The sequence below is a fragment of the Acanthaster planci genome, linkage group LG14, assembly GCF_054643075.1.
Source record: "Acanthaster planci isolate LZ-2023a linkage group LG14, COTS_SCS, whole genome shotgun sequence".
Classification (NCBI taxonomy): domain Eukaryota; kingdom Metazoa; phylum Echinodermata; class Asteroidea; order Valvatida; family Acanthasteridae; genus Acanthaster; species Acanthaster planci.
The window spans coordinates 10,670,131-10,685,850 of NC_141790.1; the positions used below are offsets into that span (position 1 = coordinate 10,670,131).

Consider the following 15,720-nt stretch of genomic DNA (forward strand, 5'->3'; position numbering starts at 1 on the left):
TTGCCAATTAACTCCAACAATCACAACTCTCCGTAGTTTTTCTTTTTGTCTTATTGCAACATGTACATCAGCCATGCAACAAGATCAACAGTTCCTTTTTCAGCGTTGCCATGACGCGTTGCCCTACAAAATAACAGGTTGAAATTCCCACACAGGAGTGTCTGCATTACTGGATCATGTCAGAATAATTATAGCACCAAAAAGAAAGAAAGGAAAAAACTAGTCCAACTAGTTCACAGGGTGCCCAAAAAAAACAGGGCTCGGCGGGTATCAGGCATGTGGACTTTGGATCTGTGTAAGTTCACATCCATGGCGCCAACTCGCTAGAGAACACAGCCTCATTAGGTCTTTAATCACTCACCTAAGTGGCCAGCATGCCAATTTTCCACCACTGTGCCGTAAAACTGAAGCAGCTCAGTGGCGACAGCGTTAACGCATTAACGATAAAGACCGAATGAACGAGCAGATAAAGACACAAGGGGGCGTTTGATGGCCGAAAGATGGTGCCCGTGAAAGTTGTCAAAACAGGCGTCATAAATTTGAATGAGGCAAGGATCTGGTGTGAAGAGATCCTGAAAAGATAAGGAGATGTCAAAGTACCGAAACGACTTTAATTTTCACGTATTATGCTTGAAATCCCTGCCATAGTTCCCAATTATAAAAACCATAAAAATGTGTCACGACATCTTTCTCTTTAAATTTTGCTGAAGTGTAATTGAGGCTAATTTTGTGATGGGTTTTCAGTAACCAGATAATTTGTTTTTTGGGTTTTTTTTTCACCGATAGACAATTATCCATAGCTGTTTGTTATTTGTAACTACATCAAATCAGGCATCATGCCAGTTTTGGAGTACACAAGTGTTCCATTGGAAACTAAACTAGCCAGCCCATGTCTTAAGCGAGTGCCTTAAGCCCGTTGCAATTGTACACCCCATGGATGTTACTGAAACAAGAGCTGATCATCAGCCTAGCACGAAAACAGTGCCTAGAACGCACAATAATGAAAACTACGGCCAATGTTGTCAGCCTGTAGTTTCTGTCCTATATGTAGGTTACTTGCACTTTGTTATGGTGTTTCTCGCTTCCCGCACAGCAATATATCATCTCCACCCTACCAGCCCATGGCACAAACATTTATCTTTCCGAGACAGAAAATGGCTCTCCTTGGGAGTACTTTTTGGTACAAGCTTAGCACTTTGGCAAGAACCATGCTTTTAATTGGAAAATATTTTTCACTTCCCGATGTCTCCACCCCCCCAAAAAATCTGATCACTGATACCAGCAAAGTTTGATCACCGTGTCATCAGTCAAACCTCCCCGCTGAAGACTGGTCCAGTTGCCGTGGCGATGAGCCCATGCATGACCCCCCCTTCCCCTCGGTAACGTGATGGTAAATTGTCAGTCAGTGACAGATCACCATTGTATTCAGTGCAGATTGTTCACACTTCTTATATTCACCTGTTCTCGTCTTTGTTCCTAAAGATAGCCCCACTGTTGTCTTGTTTTTATTCTCCTGTCAATGCAGTGACAAAAAGACGTACACTGAGTCCACATGAACGTCTCCAACAATCCAACAGAAACAATATGCCAACACCCATATTTCAAGTTCCTTCCAGCGTCCGTCCATAATGGAAACACGCTCATCGATTTTGGTGACATTGTTTACCCATAGATCAAGCCCCCCCCCCTCATGGCTCTCTAGATTTGTGTCAGTCTGCGTGTGCATGGATGTTCCGGTAGATTTTTCTCCGCGTGGAGCCCCTGTCAGCCGGATAATCTCCTCCGCCTATCTCTCTGTTTGCATCCTGCGATAACGTCACTTGGCCCGTGGATAAGAGAAGTTTTTGTGTAAATAGATCAAAATAAATCATACCCTTCGTTCTGCGGGGGGGAAAAAAAGACTTTTTGTCTCTCTGTGGAGGCTGTTGAAGTTTGGTCCTGTAATAAGAGAGCAAGCCTCTCAAATGTCAACAGAATAGAGTTCCGGCTAAACAAATAAAAAATTATTGTTAAGTATTATATTGACCCTCTGATCAAAGTTTCATTTGAACAACAAAACTCACATCCGTGTATGTTCACCTACTGATGTGTCACTAGCATATATCTTAGCAGAGGGGGTTCTTGGTTTTAAACCCCCCCATTTGGGCCACTAAAATAGCAAAATAAAGAGGAAAAAACAACAGACAACATTGATAACTCCTTCCTTACAGCTGCCACTCCCCCCTCCCTTTGAGGCAAACTTAGACCCGCCCCCATGTGCAGCATGCCGTGTGTTTCTATTGAGCCTTTGCAGGCTGAGTTGTTGTTGAACACCCAAGTGTTCTTGAGTCCTCACAACCCAGTCACAAGTCAGTTTGAGTCAAGTTCACAATCCACTCATGATCCCTTAACATGAAGTTCACGTATGACGCGAGCGATCATTTTTTTCACTGTTCATGCCTACTGCATATATGAGTATCTTGTTCCTTGAAGTGACCGTGCAGCTTGACTTCAGACCTACATGTACATGTAACTTGCGATAGACTCAACTGCAGTCTTAACTCAACCCAGAAAAAAAGTCCAACCAACGCAATTAAACATGCGAGGGGCCAAAAAATTTCTCCCGAAAAAAAAAACCCAATCAATCATGTCAGATCGCATTTCAACAACCAACCTGAGTAACAAATCTTCCGTTTCGGTTCCTTTGATGGCACGAGAGAAAAGGTGCCACCCATGCACCGGTACCCAGTCCTTTCTTATTTAGTACGCTGTTTACATTCATGTAACCTTTAGCGGAGACCTGTGAAATGGAATCCACTGCTTTAAAGAAACCTCTTTCTATTCCCTGAAAGCTTTAAACCCACACGTTAGGCCTGTTCTGTGTACATTTAGCGGGGAAAGCTCTCCACATTGTTACACATAAATGTATATCATGCCTGGGGTATTTCCTTGACTTGAAGGTGTGGACTGTTCTCACACTTCCATGTAATGTGTCAACTTGACGACAGACTCGCATCAAGCGGTGCGCTGCATGGACGTGGCCAGCATCAATATTTATGGCTGTCTGTTGTGTCTAGTGGACAAAATGTTGCCTTGTCGTAACAATCATCTTAGTACTCACGCGATATTCCGAGAGAACTATTTTTATGCTAAGGCTGCACAAGTGAGTATTGGACTTTAACCCTAACGGTCCTCAGTCCTCCAACAGGTGCAGGATTGAGGACTGTTAGGGTTAAAACTTCATCTGGAATCATGTCTTTTTAGTTGCTGCTGCAAACTGGATACAATGCAGGTTTTAATTGAAGTACAAATGTAGCAAGCAGTAGGTCAGAGGTTGAGTAACACCTGAGTAAGCTGGTGGATTTTTTAATCACAATTAGGCCTTTGGACAACACAGACTGTACAGTGTCAATGAATATGCATGTACATGTACAAGGACTACCGTGACACCCGTGGATTGTTTTGCAGTCTTCGACTTCCTTCAGTTACCGGTAGAGTGACTCTGAATGCAACACAATGCCACAATGCAAAAGTGGGCATTTTTAGAAGCTTTATTCTAACAGTAATTTGGCTATGGGAAGGTATTAAAGTACTGGTGGTTTGGTTGAATTTATGAGCTTTTTCTTTTGTTTGTTTGGTTTTTTTTTCTTGTTTTCAGTAAGTCTTGGAAGAGCTATTGATTCCGTAAATTGTAAATAAAAAGTGGTAGACCTCTACGGGTATCATCCATCTTACTTTTCTGTCGTTCAAAGCAATGTAACCAAACTGAGGCTGGAAGGAAATACAGTCCGTTCTCTTTAATCAATGTGTGATGTTGCCAATGGGTCTACGGGGAACTAGACAAACATGGCAGCAGCAGGATAAAGATCTATAGGGTTCATGGTTATGCAGTTTTGGCTCAACTTGTGTTTATTGGGAGTTGCTGCAAGTATTTTTAGGTCTCAGACAAACCTGTCTCATTGCAAAACTTGAACAAAATTTTCTAGGAATTGTAAGCCACGTTTCTGTATGCAGTCCCACACTTTTATTTGCTGTGTGGTTTTAGGGACTATGCACATGTTGAAATGTTCTTGTAGGGACCAAAACCGTCATGAGGGCAAATTTTTATCGCCAAGCCTCAATCTCAATCTCAATCCTCTCAATACCTTGAAGGCCTACCGACACACACACAAAAATCCTTTCCCAAGCAAACATGTATACATGGACTTCATAGAATTTTGCGTTGAAGGACTGATGTCCATCCCCCCCCAAAAAAAAAATTCAGAAGTATGGTCACAAACTGGAATTAAATTCTGTTGTTAATAGACATGCATCGTTTGCAGGCTCAGACACAACCAGGTAATTGATGTCCACCACCACAAAGCTAAATAAATTTGTCCTTGTTTTTTTTTTTTTTCCTTTTTTTTTTCCAAACTCCTTGATCCATAGTTTAGGAATCAGAAAATTGACCCATAAAGAAGAAAGAAACGTCTGGGACTGGGGCTGCCCTGTTCCGGTTGACTACACTTGTCTTTGTTGTTACTGGTGCAGTCGACAGTTGCATCAGTATTTTGCATAAACAAGAACTTAACCAGAGTTGGGCTGCTTTTGTAATTGAGGTCAGAAAGTCGGCTGTGATGACAAGAGGCACATTTTCATACATTGTCGGAGCAAGAAATTGAAAGGTATGGCCTGACTCAAGCAGTTGTCTCCTGGCCATACTCTTACTGGTGGAAGTGCTGTTTTGGACTTTGGTTGGTAGCCTACAGCAAATAAATTATGAAGTTTTGGAAAAGTGTTTTTGGTGTGAGAATCGTCAAACAGTGAGGTTTGTACGGTAGCTTTTCTCCGTTATGTGGTCATGAGTCGGGTGCCTGTGCAGTGCTCCCTTTGTGTAGCAAAAATATGTTGCATGCAGTTTAGCTGCTGATGCCAGCAGAGAGTAGTCGTGTAGGCTTGCTTGGTTGATGGTTGTAGGGATAACGATTTCATCAGAGGAATGGTGTGTTTGAAGATCCAGATTTTAATGATGATTTTTCCCACTGGTGTTCTTGCAGGTAAACAAGTGAGCACCGTTGCCCGTCGGAATTCTAGGCGGAGGAGAAAAATATCTAGCGTTGAGTCGCCGTATAAAGCTTTAACCTCAACGGAGACTGTTTCAAAGGATGATCTGCCCAGTGAAGATGCCTCCTGTATCAGCGGGTCGACAATCCTGGAGAAGATGATGGACACTGAGGAGGCCATCCCAAGACCTAATCATCGGAAGGACTCCTTTCATCTGCACAAGGAGAACTCGGAGGTGGAGCAGCGCTACTTGCAATCTTGCTCGGACCCACTCAAGCTGCTGGAGTTCCTGATGAGCGTGGAGGATCCTCCCAAGGGCGAAGCTTGCAAGGCGGCTAGGGAGGAGGCCGTGGTGGTGAAGCGGAGGGCAAAGTCGGACGTCCAGAGCCCCGGCCAGTTGGCTCAATCATCCATGGTGGCCAACCGGTGGAGCATGCCGTCCACCCTGGAGCAGTGGTCCCACAGTTTCTGGGCTCAGCTTACCGGCAATGGCAGGTCGGGCCAGGACAGTCGCGCCAGCAACCTTGAAGTCACCAGTGTCTCAGATGGTGGGGTACCAGCTACACCTGTAATGCCGGGTTTGAACAGCAAAACGAATCGCACACCAGGTGAACTGGATAGAATTAACGAGGCAGGGAGTTCATCAAAGCTTTCATCCTCAGGGGGAGCACGAGATTCTTTTCAAAACAGGACCTTAAGACCAGACACGAACGAACCATTGCGTAACCATCGATGGAGCACACCACTAGGGATAGGCAGCATGCTGCCCTCTATTGACAGAACAGAGCCTGCTAAAACTGCTGAAAAGCTTGCCGGACCATCAGCCAGTTTGAAGAAAAATGCAGAACCAGCATTAAAACGCAAAAACTGGTGGCGCTGGAGTCTACCAGTTCCCCTGCGGAAGTCCCCTCGCTCTTCGCTTCATGCCAAAGAGCCCAACTCTGAACACCATCCCCAGCAAGCCCAACTGTGCCCTTCCAGCCAAGAGGACAAGGAACACACAAAAGCAGCAGCGGCAGTGAACTCTTGTAAGACAGAGAAGCGTGCTCCTTCCTTCTCTGATATCACAGATGCCGCTGCCCCATCCTCAAGCGTCATCAAAGTGTTTGTCGACAGCACCTATGTGGAGCAGAACAGCAGCCTCTGTCACTTCCAACCCACCGGGTCCCCTCCTGCAGGAGCACTTACCTCGGACCAAGAACACCTCCTGAGTGCACCGGCAATGACCAGAGCGTCAGTTTCCTCAGAGACTCAAGATGAGGCCGCAGCCTCTTTAGTGGTGCGGAGGGATGGCAGCACAGCCTCTTCTGAGCTGAATCTCAAGAAGCGGTTGTCATGGAAACGGGAGAAGAGCCTGGAGACAGTCTGCTACCTGGAGAGGGTCGATTCCAGTGAGTTGACTGGGTCAGAGGAGGAGGGCATCTCCGAGGAAGAGGTGAGCCAAAAACGGAAAGTTTTTCTAATCTCAATAGAAACTTTTCTCAGCCATTTTTTCTGTCAATCTCTAAAGCTAAAGGAATCCCGCGTAATATCGTAGAGCCAGGGTCCTAGCTCAATGGTTAAATCAAATAGCAGGTGCATGCACTGGTACTCCATCAGTTGTTTTAATATAAAACAGGCTGTAAGGGGTAGTGTACAGTGTGTCTATTCACACTTGTCTTTTCTGCTAATTGTGCTGTATTGCCCGTTCTTGATCACTCTTTAAAGTGGAATAATTTCCAGTTTTTGCCAACCATGGGTAGAGACTCTCACATTCATTAAGCTGTATTTTGTGCATTAGGAAATTTGGGTTGCATGCCTTACTGCAGGTGAATCCTGCAACACTGTGCTTCCGTGATCAGTGTAAAACTTCAGCGTATCTGATCAAGTAGCGCCATCTTTGGAAGCTCATTCTGTATCATTTTAGAGTTCAGTTAGTCTTTAAGAGTTCATGCACAAGTATCGGCATTGTAGATCTTGAGTGTACAGTCGTCCTCCCCCTATGTCAAGCAGGGCAATGAAATTAGCCCCAAGTTCCCACCCCCCCCGACATATGACCAGTGTTGATTTTTTAGATTTGGTTATTTATCAAAAACGTCATCCCGTAGGTGCACATGATAATCCCTGGATTGATTTGTTAAACAGTGCGTGGGTAGAATAGGCCTACTGTTGTTTGGTGTTGGCCTCTTTGGCCATCTTCATCTGTGCTCATTGTGACAACAGTGCACCTAGGCCGCTGCTTGGGGTCAGTTGGTCAGGTTTTTTTTTTTAGCCAGCGGTTTGTGGCTTTAGCCTACTTATTGTGTTGACAGTCCTTATCGTGAATTGATATTTCACTGGCACAGTCAACAGAGAGCACCATCGGAAGTTGTCATTAAATCGATGAAAACAAAGTGATGGAATACCCTCGGGGAACATGTTCCTGCAAGGAAAGAAAACAAGTGTGGGGGGGTGGGGAAGCAGGCCCCGATGAGATATTATCCCCCCCCTCCCATTGCCCCTCCGCTGGGAAAATTTGCAAACGGAGAAAACGGTTCATGGCTCTGGATTTTTGAGTAGCACAGTGAAGCTCAAAATGAACCTGTTTGTGAATCATGTCACTGAAATTTTTGAGAGTGAACATTTGTGTTTAATTGTTCCCCTGATCAACACCGGCTCTGGAAACAGCTGCAGCAAGTGTTAGTCCTGTAACTTGAGCGACCGTGGATAACGGCTTCAACAGAAATTGGGTCCCCACCCAGAGTGGGCCCCCTCTCCCATGTCACCCCCCTCTCCCATATGGACAGGACCCTGGCCATGATACTGGAAGATACATGTAGGAAGCTTGAGTGGGGCACACGTGTGTACACCCTTCATTTTTAGATCCAATTGTTCAATGTTGACAGTGTTGCCCATATTTCATTGCTTTGGATTGCTGTGACATTGCCAAATGTAATAGCCCACAGGCCAACCCACTTCCTTGTACCACCACTCCCAAGAACGAAAAAGGGTAGGCCTAGTGTACATGTACCAGAAAACATGCAGACACGTACATGTATGTAAAATGCCAAAGGCTTAATGATAGAAATGGTTCTGATGGTGACCAGCATTCTGTGAGTGCATTCATGAGACATCCGTCCATGTGAGCTCCACTGCTAATCAGGCATAAACTCCCATAGGAACTTTCTACATACTGGTACTGTATTTATTCACACTCACAGTTGGAATAACATAATCTCCAAAAGTCAAACATCTGAGTTTAATTTTTAGACTACAGGTATTTTTTTTGTATGGCTTTTTAAAAAGTAAGATTGGAATTCCCCCCCACACACACACACAAGTACAAGTGTGTATTTGCCTGCAACTGGGGACCCCCTATTGTTCCTCTTTTGTTTGTACTTTAACTTTTTTAGAAGACCACCCATCTGTTTTGTACACAGTTGTCAATCGGGGACCCTCTGTCAATCGGGGACCTTATTGTCCTCTGTTGTTCAGGGTCCCCAATTTAATGCAGAAACAAACTCCTTTGCCCAAGACACAGACTGTTAATAGTTTTTTGCATGATAGAAAAATCACCTTCCCTTAAGTCACGCTACTGATCCTGTCCAGGGCACATTTCCCCAGCTTCTAATTATCAAGCTTGGTTGAGCACAGAAGCTTGTAAATGCTACCCATTGTTGTGTGGATGGTGTGTTCCATTCACAGTCAGGAAAACCTAACAGTGATCTGTTAGGCAATTCTGGGGCTATTCACACAGTTGTAGGGCCATTAATAACAATTGGCTTGAAGTTGCTAATCCCTTGTGGAAACAAATAGAGGTACATGTACATGTACATGGAGGTGACTGGACAGTGTTTGCCTACTTCCCAGTAATGGGTGCAGCCACTTTGTCCAGTTAGGCAAGTGGGGGGTTTTGGTATCACAAGTCCTTGGAAGTTTGCTGTGCACACAACAAAGATTTCCTGGTAGCAACTTGGATCTCGTGTTTAGGAAGGTGAGTTCATAGGAGGATTTCAGCAGTTTTTTGCTTCTTTTTGATGGGGCCGGACTGGAACCCAAGACATCAACTTTCTGATGTCTTATGCAACTTACCGGTACTTTATTACCCTCTCCTGTGGGGTGTTCAGTCTGATAAGTCGGTAACGAAAGGAATACAAAAATTTGTGTTGGAATTTATGTACATTCTGTTTATTGCCTGTATGGAGTTTTCTGAAAGCAAATGACACATGTACCGGTAGGTTATACCAGTACAAAAGTGATCAATAAGAACCTGTGCATTTTCTGTCCTAATGTAGTTCTTGACTGGAAACTATCAAGAAAAGGTCTTATTTGTTGGGGGCGGGATCAAGGTTCATTCAAATATACATGTAGAAATACAAAGAGGCAGAGAGCCCAGAGGCCAAGGGGTCCGTATGTTCCATTCTTTTCCTCTATTCTGATCACCCAGGATCCGCCTTTTGCTTGTACTCAAGACAGAGTCAGGCATGATGTTCAGAACAGGTACCCCGTGCCATTGGTCTTTTTTCTTCCTCCATGTTCTGGTCATGGACTGGTACACCGGGCTGTGCCGGTGTTACAGTTACAGGCTTTTGAGTTCCATGACTTGCAAAGGTCTCCACCGAGATCGTGGATAAACAGAAAAGTACATTTGGGGGGGGGACCCTGTGCAAACATGTTTGAACAAATATCCCTCCCCGCCCCTCAGAGTACAGTGAATGGCATCATAATGGATAGGTGCTCGGAGGAGATTCACGTGGAAGAAACGTGAACCCTCGTTTCGGTGTGCAGAAACAACCGTACAGGCACTTCATCATATTAATCTACCGTCGAGATCATCTGTAACAGAATTAGGCCTACCCACCAGCATGCCTTCAATGAAATTTGTTAATTTGCTAAGTTTGAAGTACTTGACTTAAATGTAGCTTATATTTATATTTAAACTAAAACAAAAACATGCATTGCTTTTCTTCAAGCTTTTTTTTGGGAGGGAGGAGCAGACGTGATTTCACAGACTCTCATTTTAAAAACAGAGTTGTAAACTTCTTTTGTAAAAATCTTTTGGGCCTTTTTTTTCCTTCTTAAAGAGCAACTCAAAGGAAAACATGTTTTCTCTGAATTTATCTTTTCAAATAAATAGGGAAGCTGAGAAATCCAACGCAGTGTAATTTGTCTTCAGAGCTCAACTATAACAAGCTAACAAGGGCTTTTTTTCTGTTCATGCCAAGATTTGAATTCTGAATGTAGATTGCATCATTCTGAAAAAAACAGAGAAAATGAGGGGAATGATCAAGTCTACATTCAGCGTGTTCAGAATTCACATCTTGGCATGAACAGGAAAAAAAGTCCTTTTTAGCTTGTTAAAGTTGAGCTCTGAAAACAAACGACAGTGCCTCCGATTTGGATGTTTCCAATTTATTTGAACAGATAAAAATCAGAGAAAACATGTTTTCCTTAGAGTTGCTCTTTAATAAAACTTGCTTTCTTGTAAATAATTACAGCAAACCTGAAAAGAACTGTATGCTCCATAATCCAAGAGATTGCACCATTTACATTCCCCCCCCTTTTTCCCCCCAAGGATGAGCTATCGCTTACATTAAACCAAGGATAATCCCAAAGTTAATCTCTTAATGTGGACTGCTCTTATCATGCTTATCCTGACGAGCCGCCACTTTTTGTTTTTTTTCCTCTTCTGATGGAAACTTCAGGGATGAACAGAATTCTGTCGCTCAAGAATTTCACATCATGGTCTCTCTGATATAATTTTTCTTTCTGTCATTTAATGGATTGAGTTTTCCTACCCAAACGTTTCCCCCCCCCGCATGTCAGTGGTCTTTGGGCAATTGTCTGGCTCTACAGCTATAAACTTTCCGTTCTGCTCTGTTAACAAGGTACATGTACTTAGCAACAAATGACTCTGTGAAACCTGTGTTAATGCCCTCTCGGTGATCCGATGATCGGTCATCCCTTTGTCAAAGCTAACCTTCCCCAAGTCAGTAATCATCATACAGTGCCTCATTGCATGTGTAACCCACAGAGGCACGCAGACAATACCCTCACCTTCAAATGGATTAACCAGACCCTTCCAAAAAATTCACAGACTGTGGGTCAGCACGGGCCTCCCACCGTCACTACCTCTGTCAGAACTGTTTCTGTGGCACAGGAAACGGTAGCTATGCAAACAGTCGGGGAGTATTGCAAACAGGGACAGCTGGTGGGAAAAAAAAAAAACAAGAAAATTTATCGAGTTCACATCCGCTCTTGAGAAAAGTATTTGCTTCCAGGCCCTCTGGAGGGTAGGGTTACACAGAACCCAGAAGGAAAAAAAAAATCTGCCCTGTGTTTACTGGAAACTTGATCAAGTGAGTGTGCCTCCAAAGACAAATTGGGGTCCGGTAGAATAGAGTTTGCCCTTGCTGTACTGGCAGCTCATTATCGGGCGTAGAAGTTTCCAGCTTTGGGCAAGAGAAAATGTTTGCAAGCGGTGAGTGAACTTTTTCTTTTTCTTTTTTCATGATTGCTTCGTCAGGTTTTTTTTTTTTTCATTTTCGAAGGTTTTGTTGCTGGTCTTTTTATTTTTTTTATTGTCAGCTGTAATCAATGCTAGAATGGAAGGAACTGTGTTTGTATGGTTGATTTGGGGTACTTTTTCAACCGTGCTCCTTGTTGAAAGTTTACTTTATTACTCCACCTGCTTGTACGTGGCTGAGTGCCAAGGCTAAGCAGTTAGCAGCTTGGTTTGAAAGGACAGTGTCCTTTCATTGGTTTGATGGAGTATATTCCAGTTAATTCCTGGATGATCAGTCAATGAAACACACAAACTTCATGGAAAAAGAACACAGCAAAGTGAACCAAACTTTCTTTGGGTTCTTTGGGGGGGGTTGTGAAAGCAATTGAGAAAAATTGCTTTTCAGAAATTGTTATCCTTGCCACTGAAGCCCAAAGTTATTGTGCATGGGCTCGGTGAGTTTGGATGTCGTGAAAGATCACGCATTCAGTTGATTGAAGATTGAATATTTGAAACAGCCATAAGTGGGATGGATGCTTTGAATGTTTGTGGTTGTTGCATTTGTTAGGCTGTGAATGAATAAAAATAAACAGATTTTGTGCCGTAGGCCACAAAAATTCCAAACTGAGAACCATGAGCCAATGAAGAGAATGTACATATAGGCGGGAATTCCCAAATCAGGTTAAGAAACAGCCAACTGCCAATAGATCGGATGTTTCGCATTGTTTGAGTGTTACCTTTTCAAAAGTCCAAATTTCTTTTGGTGCAAGATGAAGTCCGTGCCATGTATATGTAGCAAAATCAACAAATAAACCTCTATTCAGTGTGGGTTTCACAATAGCCTGTGACCCATTTATAAATGATGGGGGAAAAAGGGAATGATTCGGTTTGCGGTCAGAGTCCGAGGCCGAGGATTGTATTAGAACGCAGGGTATTTAATTTTCCGAGAGGGTGATGGCTCCAAGCCGGGCAACTTTTGAGTGCGGCTGTCCCATTATCGTCCTTGCACATGTCTGCTCGAGACACCCCCGGTTGGGACATGTTTGCATTCAGGGATGTTTCGGGGGGGGGGGGAGATGACGGAGAATTATGACAAGCCCCTGTGTCTGATACGGCAAAAATAGGTCCGGGCCCTCCTCTTTTATGAGCTGCCCGGTTGGCATTTGTCGAGTCACTTCGTTGTGACAAAGTCAAGTGGGGAACGTGAGGAAATTTGGTCCACTCGATGAGATGGAGACCATGGCGCAGTTTGACAGTGGCTGGGCCGACCAGAGGAGCGAGAGGACTTCCTGGAGTTTTTAGGCTGGTCAGCTTTGAAGTAGCTATTGCACCTTTTCATCCAGCCATGCCCATGTACTGCTGTCGGGTCGGTAATCTCCGCGGAAGCAGCATGGTAAACCATTCCCCGCCTTATCTGATTTTAGTTTGAAGAGTGCCGTGCACGAACCTTCAAAGTTGGCAGTGTGTGTCTACATGTACATCTACATGTATCTGTGAAATCATTCCATCTGTCTGACTACCGGTGCATTGCGTACCAGTAGGCATTATCAGTTTGACGGCAGATAACTCAAATGATGTCTGTCTGTCATCAGTCTCAATACGAGCGATTCACAGTAGTGCGCCTCCAAGAGTTTGCAACGCATTGACCAATCACAAGGCGCGAAATCTGCCGACCCTTTCCAAACGTGCATTGAGTTGACAGATTTCGCACACTGTGATCGGTCAACGCGTTGCAAACTCTTGGAGGCGCACTCTTGTGAAACGCCCGTATTGTCCAACTCCCAGAGATACTTGGATCATCTGAAGTGCTGAGTTGAGATTGTTCTTGTTATTCTGCTCCAGTGCCATTCCAAACTTTTTTGGGGTTTCAATCCCGTTCCAACCAAATGCACTATGGTACCAGACCGGCTGGAGGCAGGGTTTTTATTGTATTCTCTTTCATTCTGTACTGTGAAAAGTGAGATTCTGTTGATTGGACTTTGTTGCGTTCTGTTAACTTTTGGTCACATTCCACTTGATTCAGAAGAGAGCCCCGAGCGAAACTGGGAAAAGGGCTGTGCTCAGTCCGGACGACACCCAAGGTTGCTAACTGCAACAAATAATTTCTGGAGAAAGGCTAGTTTGCTCTCTGCTTAATTTTTTTTTTTTTTTATTTGCCGTTGAATGAAGTAAACTTTGTGCACCAATTGGGCAGGTTGTGTGCCGTTCCACAGTTTTTTCCGTGGACTGCGTTATCTAACACGGGTACCGGTATAATTTCCCTTCATTGACCGAAGCCTTTCTCTTCCCCATGACTTTATTGTAGTGTGATTCGAATGTCACAGATGAGCCTAATGCCCATTATGAACTGTGTAAACCTCATGAGTTTGTTCACATATTTGATGATGGAACAGCACTTACACACATTGGGTTTCCGTGGAATCATGAGTTGGGTTTATGTTGTCAATGCCATTCTCATGGGGCCAGTGTTTGCCATGTTCTAAACATATGTAAATGTCATCTACGTCAATATCAAGGCCATGGTGCGTGTATGTTATTGCGGATGTCATCATAGTTGTGGTTTTAAGTAATCAAATACACTGGCCTTGCCGTTGACATTGACGTTATTTTTGTGCGCAGCTTAACTAAAAACCTTCAAAAAAATGTGCAGTTGTAGGGAGAGTTGTAATTATGACACGTATTCTACTTGATTCGTTGCAATCTAGCAATTTATTCCCCAGCAAAAGTACTGTGCACATGCATTTTTTAGAAGTTTGTCAGTAATTGACAACTTTTGAAGAATAGTTTTAAATCTGACTCCCTCCGTTTTCAGTCTTGGACCATGTCCTGTCATTACAATGTCATTTTCAATGTCATTTTCTATACTTGGATTGAGTCAACATGTTTGCAACTCAGTTTTCAATGTTTGTGACCAGTACTGACACGAGTATCCTCAGAGGACAGCAGAGGAACTTTTAAACAAAATTTTCGGTCAAGAGCTGCCAGAAAACAAGAGTGTCGCAGAAGAGAACGCTCGCCCCGGCCAAATTTGACTTCATTCACTCATCAAGAAAACGAGGGGATTTTTTTACCTTAACCCTAACACTCCTCAGTCCTCCAACAGGTGAAGGATTGAGGAGTGTTAGGGTTAATGAAAAATCATATTTTTGAAATGGTTGCCCTGCCATGTCCCATTCTCCGTACCCAACCCAACAGAGTCCATTATTCATCTGACTGTTGTTGAGTCTTTCAATCCCTGTCAAGGTTGTTCACAGCACCAAGTAGAAGCCTTTGTATCAAAGTTGAAAAGGAAAAAAAAGGAGAAAAATAATGTAAAAAAATCCAGTAGGATTTCCTCGTATTCGGATCCATTGGCAGGGAACTAATAATCGAAGAAAGCCCGTCTGCCGCTTTGTCCATCTCTCTGACACCCAAACCTTGGATGTTCTGGATTCTTTCTTTCCCCTGCTGATTTGACTGATCATGTGACCTTTCAAAGAATCCAATGTGGGGTTGTATACACCTGAGTAATTTCCTGTCACTGGGAAGGGATAAACACCTTTTATGATGTTGCCAGTGCAGTTTGTGAGTGAATGAAGTAGAATTTTGGAAAAATCAAGTGGGGAATAAAGGATAAAGAGTGGTGAACAACATCGGTGTAACATTTTTGTCGAAAGGGGAAAACTGATACCTTTGATCTGTATACTTCAAAGTAAGTTACAGTTGTTGGAAAATATATTTTGTTTTATTTCATTTCATTTGGCACACTGCCATTTTTGAGGCGAACAGAATTTCAGCACTTGATCAGAGACAAGTCTCCAAAAGAGACCACTGATGAGGTAGTTTCAAATTGGCCTAAGTGTGTGGAAATTTATGCAAAATCGGTTCATCTGCGGGTAGGTATTCCAACGGTCAGGGTTGTTGGCTTTCTCTCATTTCAAGATGGCTGGGCCGCCAGCGTGAAACCGAACCCTCATTGTTTCTAGGGAGACAAAGGATTTATAGACTTGGGAACAACCATGGCACATACTTCACGTGTTTGGGGAGAGTATCACCTGACAGCAAGAACTCAAAACTGTTTACAACTGGGTCGCAGCCCAGGTGATACTAGGGCATCCATTTCAAGTGCAGCTCCATTGATTTACACAAAGCTCTGAAGAAATGTGGCCTTTTCAACTTGGACTTTGGGAGAGGGTCGTCCAGTTTTTTTCCCCCACATCTCATCAGATTGGCATGTACCTCCAGTCTTGTTAACT

General features: G+C 43.7%; 1 protein-coding gene across 1 annotated transcript in view; it reads left to right on the top strand.

Moving 5' to 3' along the window:
- Positions 1-15,720, top strand: part of LOC110980970 (uncharacterized) — a 45,554-nt gene that overhangs the window by 11,479 nt on the left and 18,355 nt on the right. The window contains exon 3 of the mRNA XM_022238073.2: positions 5,016-6,457. Coding sequence (XP_022093765.2) covers positions 5,016-6,457 — 1,442 coding nt within the window. The remainder of the gene's footprint in view (positions 1-5,015; positions 6,458-15,720) is intronic.